General features: G+C 47.1%; 1 protein-coding gene across 3 annotated transcripts in view; it reads left to right on the forward strand.

Moving 5' to 3' along the window:
* LOC115125536 (R3H domain-containing protein 2-like) overlaps window positions 1–22,742 on the forward strand; it is a 125,565-nt gene that overhangs the window by 39,044 nt on the left and 63,779 nt on the right. For all 3 annotated transcript variants that reach the window (XM_065002034.1, XM_065002035.1, XM_065002036.1), the window contains exons 4-10: window positions 11,009–11,050; window positions 12,114–12,318; window positions 12,495–12,573; window positions 13,508–13,567; window positions 15,247–15,387; window positions 20,239–20,347; window positions 20,690–20,785. In XM_065002034.1, the coding sequence (XP_064858106.1) occupies window positions 11,009–11,050; window positions 12,114–12,318; window positions 12,495–12,573; window positions 13,508–13,567; window positions 15,247–15,387; window positions 20,239–20,347; window positions 20,690–20,785 (732 nt within the window). The remainder of the gene's footprint in view (window positions 1–11,008; window positions 11,051–12,113; window positions 12,319–12,494; window positions 12,574–13,507; window positions 13,568–15,246; window positions 15,388–20,238; window positions 20,348–20,689; window positions 20,786–22,742) is intronic.

Below are 22,742 nucleotides of genomic sequence, written 5' to 3' on the forward strand. Positions count from 1 at the left end.
ATTCTTCACTTCCCTTAATGGAAGTGATGCTTTTACATTTGTGGTGAGTAGTAAACGAGTACACACTTCAGGAGAAAGGAGAGATGATTCGGCAGAGATGATGGCCTCCTTGGCACTGCACTTCTAGGGTTGTAATTTCCAGAAAAGTTTTTGAAGGAATCGTTCTACTACACTAGAGAATAAAATGTCTGTGAATTCTGTGGCTGTCTAGATTTGAACATATTCAGACATTTTATATTGTAATGACAATGCATGTTTTTTTTTTACTGACGTGCTCAAAATAAAACAGCGGGACGTCTTTTTCAGTTCTGTTTGAACCTGCGCTCCCATCATGCATTGCATAGTTGCATACGGCCAGGATGCACACGCGTTGCAAACCTGCGACTGGAGTGTAGTGGGGGTGGGTTGGCAGAGTTGGATGTGGTTATGGTTGAGAAAAATGGCCCCTATTTAGTGAATGACTGTCATTGACACTACAGTGGTGAGCAATGAGTGCCTTTTGAGTTCTGTTTCGATTCTATTATTACCAAATAATCACGGTTTTCGATTTAGTTTTCAATTCATGTTTTAAGCATTAAAATGATTTTAGAGCTTCCCTCAGCCATCACCTGCCTTCAATCTGACAGTGGAATGAAGAGTACAGTACATAAAGCATACTTTCAAGACTACTTTTACTAACTATCAATCGGGTAGAGCTACCTCACAAACTGTCTCTATCACTCTCGTCGTCATGTTGTCATTCCTCTCTCATGAGGTCTCATATGGTGTGTATCCACCTCTGTCCGTGGTCGGAAAGAATGGGCGCAATGGATTATGGTAAATTGTAGTTAATTACCTCATTTCTGCGCTAAACTAGCTTGAATTATTTACCTAATGTGAACTACAACTTCCAATCAGCCTAGCGTCCCACATAGTTCTTGACTTATGCTGCGTACACGTCCTTGTCGGAACTAGGAAACTTGAACATTTCCGACTTGCTAAATGGTTGTAAGTTATACACGTGTTCAACCAGTTAGCAAGTCAGACATCTAAGAGTTCCGACTAGCTTTGATTTCAATTTAGAGAAATTACGTGTTGAGCTCACAAAAAAAATGGATTTCGAGGAATTGAACCGCGTCGGGCACCTAGTTAAAAATAAAAATAAATTAAAAAACGAAACAAAAGTTCTCTCAGCGCTATGCACACTAAATCAAATCAAAGTTTATTTGTCACGTGTGCCGACTACAACAGGTGTAGACCTTACAGTGAAATGCTTACTTACAGGCTCTAACCAATAGTGCAAAAAAGGTATCAGGTGAACAATAGGTCATTAAAGAAATAAAACAACAGTAAAAAGACAGGCTATATACAGTAGTGAGGCTATAAAAGTAGCGAGGCTAAATACAGACACCGGTTAGTCAGGCTGATTGAGGTAGTATGTACATGTGGTTAAAGTGACTATGCATATATGATGAACAGAGAGTAGCAGTAGCGTAAAAAGAGAGGTTGGCGGGTGGTGTGTGGGACACAATGCAGATAGCCCGGTTAGCCAATGTGCGGGAGAACTGGTTGGTCGGCACAATTGAGGTAGTATGTACATGTAGATGGTTAAAGTGACTATGCATATATGATGAACAGAGAGTAGCAGTAGCGTAAAGAGGGGGTGATGGGTGGTGGGACACAATGCAGATAGCCCGGTTAGCCAATGTGCTGGAGCTCTGGTTGTTCGGGCCAATTGAGGTAGTATGTACATGAATGTATAGTTAAAGTGACTATGCATATATGATAAAAAGAGAGTGGCAGCAATGTAAAAGAGGGGTTGGGGGGGGTCACACAATGTAAATAGTCCGGATAGCCATTTGATTACCTGTTCAGGAGTCTTATGGCTTGGGGGTAAAAACTGTTGAGAAGCCTTTTTGTCCTAGACTTGGCTCTCCGGTACCGCTTGCCATGCGGTAGTAGAGCGCACAGTCTATGACTGGGGTGGCTGGGGTCTTTGACCATTTTTAGGGCCTCCCTCTGACACCGCCTGGTGTAGAGTTCCTGGATGGCAGGCTGCTTTGCCCCAGTGATGTACTGGGCCGTACAGACTACTCTCTATAGTGCATTACGGTCGGAAGCCGAGCAGTTGCCATACCAGGCAGTGATGCAACCCGTCAGGATGCTCTCGACGGTGCAGCTGTTGAACTTTTTGAGGATCTGAGGACCCATGCCAAATCTTTTTAGTTTTCTGGGGGGGAATAGGCTTTGTCGTGCCCTCTTCAAGACTGTCTTGGTGTGTTTGGACCATTCTAGTTTGTTGTTGATGTGGACACCAAGGAACTTGAAGCTCTCAACCTGCTCTACTACAGCACTGAGCGCTAAGCGATGTAGTAGCAAGTTGGACTGCATAACAACATATTACGTGACGTATTATCATCGTTGGCCTGCAAGAGGTGCTAGATTTCTGTTTCTGCTTGCTCGATGCAAGGCAGCCGACGAGTACTGCTGGCTTGTGCTAGCTAGCGGCATAGCCAGCCGTTGAAGATGGCTAGCCTGTTCGAAGGTTTTTAGCTAGTTTGTTGAAGCCATGAAAGCTGTGCTTCTAGAAGCTGTGCTTCTAGCATCAAACTAATTACACATAGTCAGTTGTACAACTGAATTCTTTCAACTGAAATGTGTCTTCTGCATTTAACCCAATTATCTACATTCTAACAACTTTTCAGGCGGGTTGAACGAGTGTAGCTTGCTAAGCTAGCTGGCCACTCTAGCTGCTGGCTACTGTAGCTGCTACATTCATCTTGATTTCTAATGACATGACTGTTACTTAGGTGTAAAATCGGTTTGTTAAAGATTTAGATGCTGGTTAGATAGCTACCATCGAGCTACAGTCTAGGCTGACAACAGCTGGACAGCTGGACCTGCCCAGAGGGTTTTGAGTTAAAAGGATACAGCTTTTGTCAGCAGGATAGGATACTTGGGTAAAGGTTAGGAAAAGGGTTATGGTTAGCTCAAATGCAAAAATAAATGAACTTTTGACGTAAATTTGACAAACTGTATCCTTTCTAGCCATGACCTGCCCAGAGAGAGATTTCAAGTTTTAATGTCACATGCACAAGTACAGTGAATTGCCTTTCTTGCAAACTCAAAACAACAACAATTAAATAAATCAAATCAAATCAAATCTAATGTTATTTGTCACATACACATGGTTAGCAGATGTTAATGCGAGTGTAGCGAAATGCTTGTGCTTCTAGTTCCGACAATGCAGTAATAGCCAACAAGTAATCTAACTAACAATTCCAAAACTACTGTCTTATACACACAAGTGTAAGGGGATAAAGAATATGTACATCAAGATATATGAATGAGTGATGGTACAGAGCGGCATAGGCAAGATACAGTAGATGGTATCGAGTACAGTATATACATATGAGATGAGTATGTAAACAAAGTGGCATAGTTAAAGTGGCTAGTGATACATGTATTACATAAAGATGCAGTAGATGATATAGAGTACAGTATATACGTATACATATGAGATGAATAATGTAGGGTATGTAAACATTATATTAGGTAGCATTGTTTAAAGTGGCTAGTGATATATTTCCCATCATTTCCCATCAATTCACATTATTAAAGTGGCTGGAGTTGAGTCAGTGTGTTGGCAGCAGCCACTCAATGTTAGTGGTGGCTGTTTAACAGTCTGATGGCCTTGAGATAGAAGCTGTTTTTCAGTCTCTCGGTCCCAGCTTTGATGCACCTGTACTGACCTCGCCTTCTGGATGATAGCGGGGTGAACAGGCAGTGGCTCGGGTGGTTGATGTCCTTGATGATCTTTATGGCCTTCCTGTAACATCGGGTGGTGTAGGTGTCCTGGAGGGCAGGTAGTTTGCCCCCGGTGATGCGTTGTGCAGACCTCACTACCCTCTGGAGAGCCTTAGGGTTGTGGGCGGAGCAGTTGCCGTACCAGGCAGAGATACAGCCCGCCAGGATGCTCTCGATTGTGCATCTGTAGAAGTTTGTGAGTGCTTTTGGTGACATGCCGAATTTCTTCAGCCTCCTGAGGTTGAAGAGGCGCTGCTGCGCCTTCTTCACGATGCTGTCTGTGTGGGTGGACCAATTCAGTTTGTCCGTGATGTGTATGCCGAGGAACTTAAAACTTGCTACCCTCTCCACTACTGTTCCATCGATGTGGATAGGGGGGTGTTCCCTCTGCTGTTTCCTGAAGTCCACAATCATCTCCTTAGTTTTGTTGACGTTGAGTGTGAGGTTATTTTCCTGACACCACACTCCGAGGGCCCTCACCTCCTCCCTGTAGGCCGTCTCGTCATTGTTGGTAATCAAGCCTACCACTGTTGTGTCGTCCGCAAACTTGATGATTGAGTTGGAGGCGTGCGTGGCCACGCAGTCGTGGGTGAACAGGGAGTACAGGAGAGGGCTCAGAACGCACCCTTGTGGGGCCCCAGTGTTGAGGATCAGCGGGGTGGAGATGTTGTTGCCTACCCTCACCACCTGGGGGCGGACTGTCAGGAAGTCCAGTACCCAGTTGCACAGGACGGGGTCGAGACCCAGGGTCTCGAGCTTGATGACGAGCTTGGAGGGTACTATGGTGTTAAATGCCGAGCTGTAGTCGATGAACAGCATTTCTCACATAGGTATTCCTCTTGTCCAGATGGGTTAGGGCAGTGTGCAGTGTGGTTGAGATTGCATCGTCTGTGGACCTATTTGGGCGGTAAGCAAATTGGAGTGGGTCTAGGGTGTCAGGTAGGGTGGAGGTGATATGGTCCTTGACTAGTCTCTCAAAGCACTTCATGATGACGGAAGTGAGTGCTACGGGGCGGTAGTCGTTTAGCTCAGTTACCTTAGCTTTCTTGGGAACAGGAACAATGGTGGCCCTCTTGAAGCATGTGGGAACAGCAGACTGGTATAGGGATTGATTGAATATGTCCGTAAACACACCGGCCAGCTGGTCTGCGCATGCTCTGAGGGCGCGGCTGGGGATGCCGTCTGGGCCTGCAGCCTTGCGAGGGTTAACACGTTTAAATGTCCTACTCACCTCGGCTGCAGTGAAGGAGAGGCCGCATGTTTTGGTTGCACACCGAATCAGCGTATTCGTCAATGTTGTTGTCTGACGCAATACGAAATATATCTCAGTCCACGTGATGGAAGCAGTCTTGGAGTGTGGAATCAGATTGGTCGGACCAGCGTTGAACAGACCTCAGCGTGGGAGCTTCTTGTTTTAGTTTCTGTCTGTAGGCAGGGATCAACAAAATGGAGTCGTGGTCAGCTTTTCCGAAAGGAGGGCAGGGCAGGTCCTTATTTGCGTCGCGGAAGTTAGAATAGCAGTGATCCAAGGTTTTTGCCAGCCCTGGTTGCGCAATCGATATGCTGATACAATTTAGGGAGTCTTGTTTTCAGATTAGCCTTGTTAAAATCCCCAGCTACAATGAACGCAGCCTCCGGATAAATGGATTCCAGTTTGCAAAGAGTCAAATAAAGTTCGTTCAGAGCCATCGATGTGTCTGCTTGGGGGGGAATATATACAGCTGTGATTATAATCGAAGAGAATTCCCTTGGTAGATAATGCGGTCGACATTTGATTGTGAGGAATTCTAAATCAAGTGAACAGAAGGACTTGAGTTCCTGTATGCTTTTGTCAATAATAATCAATAACAATGTGTAACTAGAAAAAATAAATAAGAATAGGAAATATGAAATACACATTAAAGTAAGTAAGCATACTATATACAGGAAATATTCATGTCAGATCCAATATCATATTAACATGTTACACAGGTAGATATGTATAGGGGAGGTAGATATGTATAGGGGAGGTAGATATGTATAGGGGAGGTAGATATGTATAGGGGAGGTAGATATGTATAGGGGAGGTAGATATGTATAGGTGAGGTAGGTATGTATAGGGGAGGTAGATATGTATAGGGGAGGTAGATATGTATAGGGGAGGTAGATATGTATAGGGGAGGTAGATACAGTGCCTTGCGAAAGTATTCGGCCCTCTTGAACTTTGCGACCTTTTGCCACATTTCAGGCTTCAAACATAAAGATATAAAACTGTATTTTTTGTGAAGAATCAACAACAAGTGGGACACAATCATAAAGTGGAACGACATTTATTGGATATTTCAAACTTTTTTAACAAATCAAAAACGGAAAAATTGGGCGTGCAAAAAAAAAAGAAAATCACATTGTAGGATTTATTTGCAAATTATGGTGGAAAATAAGTATTTGGTCAATAACAAAAGTTTATCTCAATACTTTGTTATATACCCTTTGTTGGCAATGACAGAGGTCAAACGTTTTCTGTAAGTCTTCACAAGGTTTTCACACACTGTTGCTGGTATTTTGGCCCATTCCTCCATGCTGATCTCCTCTAGAGCAGTGATGTTTTGGGGCTGTTGCTGGGCAACACAGACTTTCAACTCCCTCCAAAGATTTTCTATGGGGTTGAGATCTGGAGACTGGCTAGGCCACTCCAGGACCGTGAAATGCTTCTTACGAAGCCTTTGTTGCCCGGGCGGTGTGTTTGGGCTCATTGTCATGCTCAAAGACCCAGCCACGTTTCATCTTCAATGCCCTTGCTGATGGAAGGAGGTTTTCACTCAAAATCTCACGATACATGGCCCCATTCATTCTTTACACGGATCAGTCGTCCTGGTCACTTTGCAGAAAAACAACCCCAAAGCATGATGTTTCCACCCCCATGCTTCACAGTAGGTATGGTGTTATTTGATTGCAACTCAGCATTCTTTGTCTTCTAAACACGACGAGTTGAGTTTTTACCAAAAAGTTATATTTTGGTTTCATCTGACCATATGAAATTCTCCCAATCTTCTTCTGGATCATCCAAATGCTCTCTAGCAAACTTATTTTATTGAAAATTACAAGAGTTGATGTAAAGAGTCATTATTTGTAGTGTTGACCCTTCTTTTTCAAGACCTCTGCAATCCGCCCGGGCATGCTGTCAATTAACTTCTGGGCCACATCCTGACTGATGACAACCCATTCTTGCATAATCAATGCATAATCAATTCTTGTCAGAATTTGTGGGTTTTTGAGCCGTTTGCCGTATGGCAAGATGCTCCATCATGCTGGAAAAGGCATTGTTCATCACATTTACATTACATTTAAGTCATTTAGCAGACGCTCTTATCCAGAGCGACTTACAAATTGGTGCATTCACCTTATGACCTCCAGTGGAACAGTAGTGCATCTAAATCTTTTCAGGGGGAGGGGGGGTGAGAGGGATTACTTTATCCTATCCTAGGTATTCCTTAAAGAGGTGGGGTTTCAGGTGTCTCCGGAAGGTGGTGATTGACTCCGCTGTCCTGGCGTCGTGAGGGAGTTTGTTCCACCATTGGGGGCCAGAGCAGCGAACAGTTTTGACTGGGCTGAGCGGGAACTGTACTTCCTCAGTGGTAGGGAGGCGAGCAGGCCAGAGGTGGATGAACGCAGTGCCCTTGTTTGGGTGTAGGGCCTGATCAGAGCCTGGAGGTACTGAGGTGCCGTTCCCCTCACAGCTCCGTAGGCAAGCACCATGGTCTTGTAGCGGATGCGAGCTTCAACTGGAAGCCAGTGGAGGGAGCGGAGGAGCGGGGTGACGTGAGAGAACTTGGGAAGGTTGAACACCAGACGGGCTGCGGCGTTCTGGATGAGTTGTAGGGGTTTAATGGCACAGGCAGGGAGCCCAGCCAACAGCGAGTTGCAGTAATCCAGACGGGAGATGACAAGTGCCTGGATTAGGACCTGCGCCGCTTCCTGTGTGAGGCAGGGTCGTACTCTGCGGATGTTGTAGAGCATGAACCTACAGGAACGGGCCACCGCCTTGATGTTAGTTGAGAACGACAGGGTGTTGTCCAGGATCACGCCAAGGTTCTTAGCGCTCTGGGAGGAGGACACAATGGAGTTGTCAACCGTGATGGCGAGATCATGGAACGGGCAGTCCTTCCCGGGAGGAAGAGCAGCTCCGTCTTGCCGAGGTTCAGCTTGAGGTGGTGATCCGTCATCCACACGGATATGTCTGCCAGACATGCAGAGATGCGATTCGCCACCTGGTCATCAGAAGGGGGAAAGGAGAAGATTAATTGTGTGTCGTCTGCATAGCAATGATAGGAGAGACCATGTGAGGTTATGACAGAGCCAAGTGACTTGGTGTATAGCGAGAATAGGAGAGGGCCTAGAACAGAGCCCTGGGGACACCAGTGGTGAGAGCACGTGGTGTGGAGACGGATTCTCGCCACGCCACCTGGTAGGAGCGACCTGTCAGGTAGGACGCAATCCAAGCGTGGGCCGCGCCGGAGATGCCCAACTCGGAGAGGGTGGAGAGGAGGATCTGATGGTTCACAGTATCGAAGGCAGCCGATAGGTCTAGAAGGATGAGAGCAGAGGAGAGAGAGTTAGCTTTAGCAGTGCGGAGCGCCTCCGTGATACAGAGAAGAGCAGTCTCAGTTGAATGACTAGTCTTGAAACCTGACTGATTTGGATCAAGAAGGTCATTCTGAGAGAGATAGCGGGAGAGCTGGCCAAGGACGGCACGTTCAAGAGTTTTGGAGAGAAAAGAAAGAAGGGATACTGGTCTGTAGTTGTTGACATCGGAGGGATCGAGTGTAGGTTTTTTCAGAAGGGGTGCAACTCTCGCTCTCTTGAAGACGGAAGGGACGTAGCCAGCGGTCAGGGATGAGTTGATGAGCGAGGTGAGGTAAGGGAGGAGGTCTCCGGAAATGGTCTGGAGAAGAGAGGAGGGGATAGGGTCAAGCGGGCAGGTTGTAGGGCGGCCGGCCGTCACAAGACGCGAGATTTCATCTGGAGAGAGGGGAGAAAGAGGTCAGAGCACAGGGTAGGGCAGTGTGAGCAGAACCAGCGGTGTCGTTTGACTTAGCAAACGAGGATCGGATGTCGTCGACCTTCTTTTCAAAATGGTTGACGAAGTCATCTGCAGAGAGGGAGGAGGGGGGAGGGGAGGAGGATTCAGGAGGGAGGAGAAGGTTGCAAAGAGCTTCCTAGGGTTAGAGGCAGATGCTTGGAATTTAGAGTGGTAGAAAGTGGCTTTAGCAGCAGAGAGAGAAGAGGAAAATGTAGAGAGGAGGGAGTGAAAGGATGTCAGGTCCGCAGGGAGGCGAGTTTTCCTCCATTTCCGCTCGGCTTCCCGGAGCCCTGTTCTGTGAGCTCACCAAACTGTTCCTGGATGGTTGGGAGAAGTTGCTCTCGGAGGATGTGTTGGTACCATTCTTTATTCATGGCTGTGTTCTTAGGCAAAATTGTGAGTGAGCCCAATCCCTTGGCTGAGAAGCAACCCCTCACATGAATGGTCTCAGGGTGCTTTACTGTTGGCATGACACAGGACTGATGGTAGAGTTCACCTTGCCTTCTCCGGACAAGCTTTTTTCCGGATGACCAAAACAATCGGAAAGGGGATTCATCAGAGAAAATGACTTTACCCCAGTCCTCAGCAGTCCAATCCCTGTACCTGCCTGCTGCCATTCCTGAGCAAGCTCTGTACTGGTGGTGCCCCGATCCCGCAGCTGAATCAACTTTAGGAGACGGTCCTGGCGCTTGCTGGACTTTCTTGGGCGCCCTGAAGCCTTCTTCACAACAATTGAACCGCTCTCCTTCAAGTTCTTGATGATCCGATAAATGGTTGATTGTAATCTTGGTTGATTGCAATCTTGAATGCAATCCTACTGGCAGCAATATCCTTGGCTGTGAAGCCCTTTTTGTGCAAAGCAATGATGACGGCACGTGTTTCCTTGCAGGCAACCATGGTTGACAGAGGAAGAACAATGATTCCAAGCACCACCCTCCTTTTGAAGCTTCCAGTCTGTTATTCGAACTCAATCAGCATGACAGAGTGATCTCCAGCCTTGTCCTCGTCAACCCTCACACCTGGGTTAACGAGAGAGTCACTGACATGATGTCAGCTGGTCCATTTGAGGCAGGGCTGAAATGCAGTGGACATGTTTTTGGGGGGATTCAGTTCATTTGCATGGCAAAGAGGGACTTTGCAATGAATTGCAATTCATCTGATCACTCTTAACATTCTGGAGTATATGCAAATTGCCATCAAGAAACTGAGGCAGCAGATCTTGTGAAAATTAATATTTGTGTCATTCTCTCAACATTTGGCCAAGACTGAATGTGAAAATGTTGAAGTAAAAGGTTGGCAGGGTAGCCTAGTGGTTAGAGCGTTGGACTAGTAACTGGAAGGTTGCAAGTTCAAACCCCCGAGCTGACAAGGTACAAATCTGTCGTTCTGCCCCCGAACAGGCAGTTAACCCACTGTTCCTAGGCTGTCATTGAAAATAAGAATTTGTTCTTAACTGACTTGCCTAGTTAAATAAAGGTAAAATAAATAAAAAAATAAAGATGCAAGGTGAACTGGGTCTGTGTAGCTATTTATTCATCGTATTACTTTGGGATAGAAGCTGTTCAATAGCCTGTTAAGGTCAGACTTGAAGCACCGGTAGCTCTTGCAGTGCGGCAGCAGAGAAAATAATCTATGGCTCGGGTGGTTGGAGTCTTTGACGATTTTCCGGGCCATCTTTTTACACCGCCTGATACAGAGAGTTCCTGGAGGGCAGGGAGCTCGTCCCCAGTGATGTACTGGGCTGTCCGCACCGCCCTCTGTAGTGCCACGCGATTGAAGGCGGTGCTATTGCCATACCAAGCAGTGAGGCAGCCAGTCAATATGCTCTCAGAGGTACAGCTGTAAAACCTTTTCAGGATTTGAGGACCCATGCCAAACTTTTTCAACCTCCTGAGGGGGAAGAGGCACTGTTGTGCCTTCACGACTGTGCCATTTGCATTGTGGGTTTATCGTCAACTTCAGCTTCAACAAATATCTACCAGAAACAGTATAGAAAGTTAAATAATCTATTAGCACAGCAACCACCGTAATCTCCCTATAATTAAACAACGAAATCAAACATTTGTTCACTAAAATATGGTTTTAACATATTTCTTTAACATTGTAAATGGTTTTGAGTACAGCTAGTGTTCCGGAGTATGACCAGATGTTCTTCCCTTGCAGAGGCGTCCTCAGAACCACGGACACGGCAGGAAAAGGGCCAGGGTAAGGACGGCGTTATCCTGTCTGTTGTGTTGATGTTGTTGTCTACGTTTCCACATCATGATCCTAATCCTGGGATTAAAGTCCACCCGTTAGATAAAGGGTCCTACTTAGCATTACTAGACCCAGAGTTGGCTAATCCTAGTGAGCAGGTTAGATAGACCAGGAAAAGTTGCAGAGGTGAGGCCTACTTAGCCATGAGCTCACACACAGCCTATTACGTAGGGTATTTATGGAAGTCAGCTTTCGTGTGTGTGTACACTCACAATTTACATGCTAGTCCCCTCCCACTGAGTGGGTTAGTCCCCTCGCACCCGAGTGGCTTAGTCCCCTCCCACCCGAGTGGCTTAGTCCCCTCCCACGCGAGTGGCTTAGTCCCCTCCCACGCGAGTGGCTTAGTCCCCTCCCACGCGAGTGGCTTAGTCCCCTCCCACGCGAGTGGCTTAGTCCCCTCCCACCCGAGTGGCTTAGTCCCCTCCCACCCGAGTGGCTTAGTCCCCTCCCACCCGAGTGGCTTAGTCCCCTCCCACCCGAGTGGCTTAGTCCCCTCCCACCCGAGTGGGTTATTCCCCTCCAACCCAGTGAAATCCCTACGTTTTGATTATGAAGTCTACACAAGTTGAATTTGTTTTTATGTTTACTTATCTCAAACCAATTAAGCCTTTCCAGCATCACCTCATGTTTTGTAAAATGGTGCTGGTGTGTGACCAGATATCTCTTAGAAGTAGGACCAGGTTAATGTACCCTGTGTCTGGGTTTAAATACTTGTGGTTTTTACTTAGCTGCTTGCTTCGATGTGGTACGTTTGTTTCTTTGTGTTTCAGTCTAATGCCAAGCTAAAAATGCAGATTACATTTTTGGTTAAACATTTGTTATCAAATATTGATAGTGTGCAATGAATTTGATCTATTATTGATGAACCGAAGAGATATAAATTACTCCACTGTGGTGTGTGTCTCACTAACCTGTGTGTGTAGTCTGCTGCTTCACTGTGGTGTGTGTGTCTCACTGTGTGTGTAGTCTGCTGCTTCACTGTGGTGTGTGTGTGTGTGTGTGTGTGTTTCAGTCCAATGCCAAGCTGAAGCTAGTGAGGAGCCTGGCGGTGTGTGAGGAGTCATCAGGTCCGTTCTGTTCTGACGGACCTCCAGACATTATCCAACTCCACATCAGCTGTCCCTCGGACAAGGAGGAGGAGAAGTCTTCTAAGGATGACTATGAGAACGAGGATGAGGAGGAGAAGAACAGGACTCCACGCAAGATGCTGTCGCGAGGTAAGATGTCTCTGGGGGAAAATGCTGAAGAGGATTCATTCGAGTAGCAAAGAGGGGTAGACCGGCTGATGGGAAACGGATAATGTGTGTGTGTGTGTGTGTTACCAGATTGTGTGTATGGTGTCATATTTGGAGCCATGTCAAGCATCCTGTCTTCTGTGTCTCCCTTCCGCCAGACTCCAGCCAGGAGTACACAGACTCCACCGGCATCGACGTGCACGACTTCCTAGTCAACACACTGAAAAACAACCCCAGGTAAAAACACACGCACGCACGCACACACACACACACACACACACACACACACACACACACACACAAAAATCCCAGTTACGGAAGGGGAGACCACCTATCACAGCACTCGACGGATGGAAATGGATTGAGAAAGTCTAAGGGGCAGAATCTTAACTGTAGATCAGCTTGGGGATTCATGTTTCTCATTGAGCTACATCAATGCATGATAGACATGGTAGTCCATGTTAAGCAGATATATTTAATGTTAGCATTGGTCTCTAAGCTAATTGAACCAGCTAGCCTAACCCTGTGGTGGTCTGGACTGTGTTTATTAGGTGCTCATCCTGTCTCTGAGGACGAATTGGGAAAGGAGTCACTGTGGGGTGAATGGAATGAGCAGATGGCACTCAGATTGTCCTGCCACAGTCTCACTCCCTCCCTCCCTCTGTCTCCTCTCCTCTCTCTCCCCTCTCCTCTCTATTGCTCTCCACTCTCTCCCCTCTCCCCTTTCTCTCCCCTCTCCTCTCTCTCGCTCTCTCTCCCCTCTCCCCCCTCTCTCTCTCGCCCCCTCTCTCTCTCTCTCCCCCTCTCTCCCCCTCCTCCTTCCTCCCCTCTCTCTCCTCTCTCCCCTCTCTCTTTCTCCCCTCTCTCTCCACTCTCTCCCCTCTTTCTCTCTACCCGCTCTCTCTCCCTCTCTCTCTCTCCCTTTCTCGCTCTCCTCTCTCCCCTCTCTCTCTCCCCCTTTCTCGCCCCCCTCTCTCCTCTCTCCCCTCTCTCTCTCCCCCTTTCTCACCCCCTCTCTCTTTCCTCTCTCCTCTCTCTTTCTCCCCTCTCTCTCCACTCTCTCCCCTCTTTCTCTCTCCCCGCTCTCTCTCCTCTCTCTCTCTCTTCTCTCCCCTCTCCTCTCCTCTCTCCCCCCGCTCTCTCCCCTCTTTCTCTCTCCCCTCTCCAACAGGGATCGAATGATGCTGATGAAACTAGAACAAGATATCCTGGAGTTCATTAATGACGACAAGTGAGTGAGGAATGGCACCCTATTCCCTATATAGGCTCTGGTCTAAAGAGGTGCCCTATGTAGGGAATAGGGTGCCACGTGGAACGTATCCACATTCCATACTGCTACTTTACTCCGGTATATGTATAATGGGATAAACATAGGGATTGTACTCTAGTTGGTATATCAGTATGGTATATTTGGCTGCCTGGGACTCTGGGATGGTGTCATCACCCTCATCTGAAGTTTATTTTGTTGTATTTCAAATGTAAATCAGTCCCGTCTCTAACAGTTTGACTAACAATTTCATTTTGTTTTAGAAAAGGGTAACAGTCCACATCTAAGAGAGAGACACTGTATTACCCCCCAAGTATCATCACTAGATGGTTCATTTCCATGTTCTCCCCTCCAGTAACCAGGACACGTTGTTTATCCCTCCAGTAACCAGGACACGTTGTTTATCCCTCCAGTAACCAGGACACGTTGTTTATCCCTCCAGTAACCAGGACACGTTGTTTATCCCTCCAGTAACCAGGACACGTTGTTTATCCCTCCAGTAACCAGGACACGTTGTTTATCCCTCTAGTAACCAGGACACGTTGTTTATCTCTCCAGTAACCAGGACACGTTGTTTATCTCTCCAGTAACCAGGACACGTTGTTTATCCCTCCAGTAACCAGGACACGTTGTTTATCCCTCCAGTAACCAGGACACGTTGTTTATCCCTCCAGTAACCAGGACACGTTGTTTAATCTCCACGTTCTCCCCTCCAGTAACCAGGACACGTTGTTTAATCTCCACGTTCTCCCCTCCAGTAACCAGGACACATTGTTTAATCTCCACGTTCTCCCCTCCAGTAACCAGTACACATTGTTTAATCTCCACGTTCTCCCCTCCAGTAACCAGTACACATTGTTTAATCTCCACGTTCTCCCCTCCAGTAACCAGTACACATTGTTTAATCTCCACGTTCTCCCCTCCAGTAACCAGGACACATTGTTTAATCTCCACGTTCTCCCCTCCAGTAACCAGGACACATTGTTTAATCTCCACGTTCTCCCCTCCAGTAACCAGGACACATTGTTTAATCTCCACGTTCTCCCCTCCAGTAACCAGGACACATTGTTTAATCTCCACGTTCTCCCCTCCAGTAACCAGGACACATTGTTTAATCTCCACGTTCTCCCCTCCAGTAACCAGTACACATTGTTTAATCTCCACGTTCTCCCCTCCAGTAACCAGGACACATAGTTTAATCTCCACGTTCTCCCCTCCAGTAACCAGGACACATTGTTTAATCTCCACGTTCTCCCCTCCAGTAACCAGGACACACAATTGTTTAATCTCCATGTTCTCCCCTCCAGTAACCAGTACACATTGTTTAATCTCCACGTTCTCCCCTCCAGTAACCAGGACACATTGTTTAATCTCCACGTTCTCCCCTCCAGTAACCAGGACACATTGTTTAATCTCCATGTTCTCCCCTCCAGTAACCAGGACACATAGTTTAATCTCCACGTTCTCCCCTCCAGTAACCAGGACACATTGTTTAATCTCCACGTTCTCCCCTCCAGTAACCAGGACACATTGTTTAATCTCCACGTTCTCCCCTCCAGTAACCAGGACACGTTGTTTAATCTCCACGTTCTCCCCTCCAGTAACCAGTACACATTGTTTAATCTCCACGTTCTCCCCTCCAGTAACCAGTACAAGAAGTTTCCCCAGATGACGTCGTACCACCGCATGCTGCTGCACCGTGTAGCGGCCTACTTTGGCATGGACCACAACGTAGACCAGACTGGCAAGGCCGTCATCATTAACAAGACTGGCAACACACGCATGTGAGTGGGAGACAGATAGATCTTAGGAGGCCATGTGTAGAACTTAGGAGTCCATGTGGAGAACTTAGGAGGCCATGTGTAGAACTTAGGAGGCCATGTGTAGAACTTAGGAGGCCATGTGTAGAACTTAGGAGGCCATGTGTAGAACTTTGGAGGCCATGTGTAGAACTTTGGAGGCCATATGTAGAACTTACATGTGTAGAACTTTGGAGGCCATGTGTAGAACTTACATGTGTAGAACTTTGGAGGCCATGTGTACAACTTACATGTGTAGAACTTTGGAGGCCATGTGTAGAACTTTGGAGGCCATGTGTAGAACTAAGGAGGCCATGTGTAGAACTTTGGAGGCCATGTGTAGAACTAAGGAGGCCATGTGTAGAACTTTGGAGGCCATGTGTAGAACTAAGGAGGCCATGTGTAGAACTTTGGAGGCCATGTGTAGAACTAAGGAGACCATGTGTAGAACTTAGGAGACCATGGTATGCAGGTACCATGGTAATATCACGGTACCAAAACGTCATGATACTTCTTATACCAACATTTTAGAGTACCGTAATACCGTTTCATATGATACTACCAAATGTTTCAGCCCTGTCGATCTAAGGAACCTTCTGTCTCTGGTTTTATAAAATGTTTATAAATTCAGTTAAATTCAGTTAATTCAGCAACAGTCTCTTGTATGTTCAGGTCCAATCATATCCACTTCACTTTCATGTGCATATCACGTGTGGCAGCTGTGATCAGCCATCCTCTTCCTCTACCTGCCCTCACTCACCTGCATCTCTCAGCATCCTCTACCAGCCCTCACTCACCTGCATCTCTCAGCATCCTCTACCAGCCCTCACTCACCTGCATCTCTCAGCATCCTCTACCAGCCCTCACTCACCTGCATCTCTCAGCATCCTCTACCAGCCCTCACTCACCTGCATCTCTCAGCATCCTCTACCAGCCCTCACTCACCTGCATCTCTCAGAATCCTCTACCAGCCTTCACTCACCTGCATCTCTCAGCATCCTCTACCAGCCCTCACTCACCTGCATCTCTCAGCATCCTCTACCAGCCCTCACTCACCTGCATCTCTCAGAATCCTCTACCAGCCTTCACTCACCTGCATCTCTCAGCATCCTCTACCAGCCCTCACTCACCTGCATCTCTCAGCATCCTCTACCAGCCCTCACTCACCTGCATCTCTCAGCATCCTCTACCAGCCCTCACTCACCTGCATCTCTCAGCATCCTCTACCAGCCCTCACTCACCTGCATCTCTCAGCATCCTCTACCAGCCCTCACTCACCTGCATCTCTCAGCATCCTCTACCAGCCCTCACTCACATGCATCTCTCAGCATCCTCTACCAGCCCTCACTCACCTGCATCTCTCAGCATCCTCTACCAGCCCTCACTCACCTGCATCTCTCAGCATCCTCTACCAGCCCTCACTCACATGCATCTCTCAGCATCCTCTACCAGCCCTCACTCACCTGCATCTCTCAGCATCCTCTACCACCCTCACTCACCTGCATCTCTCTGGATGCTATTCCTGGTCATCTATTCCTCCATCAGTTGTGTAAATATAATTTCTCCGTGATGGCGAGGGGTGACGCAGACCCCTGATGGGTCTTCTGGAGTTACATTTGGAGCAGCGTGTGGAGTTGGCAGTGTTTCATCACCTGTTATATGAGCACAGACCAGTCTGAGTAGACTGTGCAAGTTCACTGTCATGCAGCCTCTGCGTGTCAGAGAGTGAAAGGCCTGCAGTTTTACAGCGAAGAAAACGTCTTGTTCCTAGTCTAAACAGTTATAGAAATGTGACCCATGTTACCAGGTCTTGTTTCTAGTCTAAACAGTTATATAATAATGACCCATGTTACCAGGTCTTGTTTCTAGTCTAAACAGTTATATAATAATGACCCATGTTACCAGGTCTTGTTTCTAGTCTAAACAGTTATATAATAATGACCCATATTACCAGGTCTTGTTTCTAGTCTAAACAGTTATATAATAATGACCCATGTTACCAGGTCTTATTTCTAGTTATATAATAATGACCCATGGTCTTGTTTCTAGTCTAAACAGTTATATAATAATGACCCATGTTACCAGGTCTTGTTTCTAGTCTAAACAGTTATATAATAATGACCCATGTTATCAGGTCTTGTTCCTAGTCTAAACAGTTATATAATAATGACCCATGTTACCAGGTCTTGTTTCTAGTCTAAACAGTTATATAATAATGACCCATGTTACCAGGTCTTGTTCCTAGTCTAAACAGTTATATAATAATGACCCATGTTACCAGGTCTTGTTTCTAGTCTAAACAGTTATATAATAATGACCCATGTTACCAGACACACCTTTTTCTTTCCAGCGGGATTTGCCTTTTATATAATTTCACAAATCATGTTGCGTGCTGCTTTAAACTAGTCCCGGGTCGCTAATTATTGGTTTGATAACAATCAACATAGTTCAGTCACTTTACCTAGCTAGCTAACTACCTGGTAACTTGACCGTAGGTCTAGGCAAATTTTATTGGCACAGAAAGATAGGAAAAGGGTCTGCTACTCATGAAATGTGATTCATATAGGTGTGATTCATATAGGTGTGATTCATATAGGTGTGATTCTTATAGGTGTGATTCATATAGGTGTGATTCATATAGGTGTGATTCATACAGGTGTGATTCATACAGGTGTGATTCATATAGGTGTGATTCATATAGGTAGGATTCATATAGGTGTGATTCATATAGGTGTGCTTCATGTAGGTGTGCTTCATGTAGGTGTGATTCATGTAGGTGTGATTCATATAGGTGTGATTCATATAGGTGTGATTCATACAGGTGTGATTCATATAGGTGTGATTCATATAGGTGTGCTTCATATAGGTGTGATTCATATAGGTGTGATTCATATAGGTGTGCTTCATGTAGGTGTGCTTCATGTAGGTGTGATTCATGTAGGTGTGATTCATATAGGTGTGATTCATATAGGTGTGATTCATATAGGTGTGATTCATATAGGTGTGATTCATATAGGTGTGATTTATATAGGTGTGATTCATATAGGTGTGATTCAAATTGGTGTGCTTCATGTAGGTAGGATTCATATAGGAGTGATTCATATAGGTGTGATTCAAATCGGTGTGCTTCATGTAGGCCTAATGGAAGCCTAAACTATATCAAAAATATTTACATTTTTGGTGCTGCTTAAATTGTCTTTGGTGCCTAACGTTTTAACATTTGGGAGCAGTGTGTGTTTGTGGGAGCAGCGTGTGTTTGTGGGAGCAGCGTGTGTTTGTGGGAGCAGTGTGTGTTTGTGGGAGCAGTGTGTGTGTGTGGGAGCAGCGTGTGTTTGTGGGAGCAGCGTGTGTTTGTGGGAGCAGCGTGTGTGTGTGGGAGCAGCGTGTGTGTGTGTGTGTTTGTGGGAGCAGCATGTGTGTGTGGGAGCAGCGTGTGTTTGTGGGAGCAGCGTGTGTGTGTGTGTTTGTGGGAGCAGCATGTGTGTGTGGGAGCAGCGTGTGTTTGTGGGAGCAGCGTGTGTGTGTGGGAGCAGCGTGTGTTTGTGGGAGCAGCGTGTGTTTGTGGGAGCAGCGTGTGTTTGTGGGAGCAGCGTGTGTTTGTGGGAGCAGCGTGTGTGTGTGGGAGCAGCGTGTGTGTGTGTGTTTGTGGGAGCAGTGTGTGTTTGTGGGAGCAGCGTGTGTTTGTGGGAGCAGCGTGTGTTTGTGGGAGCAGCGTGTGTTTGTGGGAGCAGCGTGTGTGTGTGGGAGCAGCGTGTGTTTGTGGGAGCAGCGTGTGTGTGTGGGAGCAGCGTGTGTGTGTGTGTTTGTGGGAGCAGCATGTGTGTGTGGGAGCAGCGTGTGTTTGTGGGAGCAGCGTGTGTGTGTGGGAGCAGCGTGTGTTTGTGGGAGCAGCGTGTGTTTGTGGGAGCAGCGTGTGTTTGTGGGAGCAGCGTGTGTTTGTGGGAGCAGCGTGTGTGTGTGGGAGCAGCGTGTGTGAGCAGCGTGTGTTTGTGGGAGCAGCGTGTGTGTGTGTGTGTGTGTGTTTGTGGGAGCAGCGTGTTTGTGTGTGTGTTTGTGGGAGCAGCGTGTGTGTGTGTGTGTGTGTGTGTGTGTTTGTGGGAGCAGCGTGTTTGTGTGTGTGTTTGTGGGAGCAGCGTGTGTGTGTGTGTGTGTGTGTGTGTGTGTGTGTGTGTGTTTGTGGGAGCAGCGTGTTTGTGTGTGTGTTTGTGGGAGCAGCGTGTGTGTGTGTGTGTGTGTTTGTGGGAGCAGCGTGTTTGTGTGTGTGTTTGTGGGAGCAGCGTGTGTGTGTGTGTGTGTGTGTGTGTTAGAAAAGGAGACCGCGGGAGTGTGTGGCCTTTGCCAATATGAGTAAATCAGCCATTCTATGCAGTATTTTATTATACACCGAAAAGTGTGAAGTTAAATTCAATGTGTTGTATTGAGTAGAAGTGTGAATTTCAGTGACAGATTTTTGCATAGCACATTGCACAGAACATTTAGAAAATGTGAACAAGCGCCCCGGGGGACGGGTTGAACAGCACGCTAGGCAATACATGTTCCCCTCGTGGTACTACTTGGTATCGTGTTACTACTTGGTATCGTGGTACTACTTGGTATCGTGGTACTACTTGGTATCGTGATACTACTTGGTATCGTGATACTACTTGGTATCGTGGTACTACTTGGTATCGTGGTACTACTTGGTATCGTGATACTACTTGGTATCGTGATACTACTTGGTATCGTGATACTACTTGGTATCGTGGTACTTGGCCTGGTATCGTATCGTTAGTAAAATGTTGGTATCGTTACAAAACTAGTCCTAACAAGATTTTCTGAATACTTGTCTTTCTTCAGCCCAGAGCAGAGGTTCTCAGAGCATATCAAGGATGAGAGGAACACGGATTTCCAGAAGAAGTTTATCCTCAAGAGAGACGACGCCAGTATGGACAAGGACGATAATCAGGTCATTAGTCCCTTTATTTATTCTTCACTGTTGCTTTTTATTACTTAAATACTTAACAGTTAATTATACTTAACAGTTCTGATTCACAGATTCTTCATACATGTTATTTGTAGCTGTTTTTACCTTTTGTATGTCTTTGTAGAACACGAGGATACGATATATGAGAAGGCTGAATGTAATATATCCTGTTGACGATTATCTGAGTATATAAATCTCTCTCACAATATTTTAATGTACACGTATTCTTCCTGAGAAGATGCTCTGAATAGTATTCGGTGAATACCACTTCTTGTCCAATGATGTTTACTGATCACACCCCTTCTTCCTCTTGTCCAATCGCAGATCCGCGTGCCGCTGTCGGACGGGCGACGCAGCAAATCCATAGAGGAGAGGGAGGAGGAGTATCAGAGAGTACGAGACCGGATCTTTTCCCGAGAAGTAAGTGGTGGAGGATAGGAGATGCTCTTAGGCACAGAACTAGGATCAGTTTACCCTCACCAAATCGTGACAATAAGCATCGTATGGGGTAGCGCACACAACTGACCCAAGTTCAGCGGATCTGGCTCCCGAGTGGCTCAGCGGTCAAAGGTACTACATCTCAGTGCTAGAGGCGTCGCTACAAACACCCTGGTTCGATCCCGGGCTGTATCACAACCGGCCGTGATCGGGAGTCCCATAGGGCGGCACACAATTTGGCCTAGAGTCTTCCGTTTTAGGGGAGGGTTTGGCCGGGGTAGGCCGTCATTGTAAATAAGAATTTGTTTTTAACTGACTTGCCCAGTTAAATAAATGTCTCAGGGCAACTCTGGTCGGGCTCAACAGTTGGGGATGGGGATGGACAGTTGGGGATAGGGATGGACAGTTGGGGATGGGGATGGACAGTTGGGGATGGGGATGGACAGTTGGGGATGGGGATGGACTGTTGGGGATGGACAGATGGGGATGGACAGTTGGGGATGGACAGTTGGGGATGGATAGTTGGGGATGGACAGTTGGGGATGGATAGTTGGGGATGAATAGTTGGGGATGGACAGTTGGGGATGGATAGTTGGGGATGGACAGTTGGATGGATAGTTGGGGATGGGGATGGATAGTTGGGGATGGATAGTTGGGGATGGATAGTTGGGTATGGACAGTTGGGTATGGACAGTTGGGGATGGACAGTTGGGGATGGACAGTTGGGGATGGGGATGGATAGTTGGGGATGGATGGTTGGGGATGGGGCTGGACAGTTGGGGATGGATAGTTGGGGATGGATAGTTGGGGATGGACAGTTGGATGGACAGTTGGGGATGGACAGTTGGGGATGGACAGTTGGGGATGGACAGTTGGGGATGGACAGATGGGGATGGACAGTTGGGGATGGACAGTTGGGGATGGACAGTTGGGGATGGACAGTTGGGGATGGGGATGGACAGTTGGGGATGGACAGTTGGGGATGGGGATGGACAGTTTGGGATGGGGATGGACATTTGGGGATTGATAGTTGGGGATGGGGATGGATAGTTGGAGATGGACAGTTGGGGATGGAGATGGACAGTTGGGGATTGGGATGGATAGTTGGGGATGGACAGTTGGGGATGGGGTTGGATAGTTTGGGATGGGGATGGATAGTTGGGGATGGGGATGGATAGTTGGGGATGGGGATGGATAGTTGGGGATGGGGATGGACAGTTGGGGATGGATAGTTGGGGATGGGGATGGATAGTTGGGGATGGATAGTTGGGGATGGGGGTGGATAGTTGGGGATGGACGGATAGATAGTTGGGGATGGGGATGGATAGTTGGGGATGGGGATGGATAGTTGGGCATGGGGATGGATAGTTGGGGATGGACAGTTGGGGATGGATAGTTGGGGATGGGGTGGATAGTTGGGGATGGACAGTTGGGGATGGATAGTTGTGAATGGGGATATATAGTTGGGGATGAGGATGGATAGTTGGGGATGGATAGTTGGGGATGGGGATGGATAGTTGGGGATGGATAGTTGGGGATGAGGATGGATAGTTGGGGATGGGGATGGATAGTTGGGGATGAGGATGGATAGTTGGGGATGAGGATGGATAGTTGGGGATGGATAGTTGGGGATGGGGATGGATAGTTGGGGATGGGGATGGACAGTTGGGGATGAGGATGGATAGTTCGGGATGAGGATGGATAGTTGGGGATGAGGATGGATAGTTGGGGATGGATAGTTGTGGATGGGGATGGATAGTTGGGGATGAGGATGGATAGTTGGGGATGGGGATGGACAGTTGGGGATGAGGATGGACAGTTGGGGATGAGGATGGATAGTTGGGGATGAGGATGGATAGTTGGGGATGGATAGTTGTGGATGGGGATGGATAGTTGGGGATGAGGATGGATAGTTGGGGATGAGGATGGATAGTTGGGG

The sequence above is a fragment of the Oncorhynchus nerka genome, linkage group LG15, assembly GCF_034236695.1.
Source record: "Oncorhynchus nerka isolate Pitt River linkage group LG15, Oner_Uvic_2.0, whole genome shotgun sequence".
Classification (NCBI taxonomy): Eukaryota; Metazoa; Chordata; class Actinopteri; order Salmoniformes; family Salmonidae; genus Oncorhynchus; species Oncorhynchus nerka.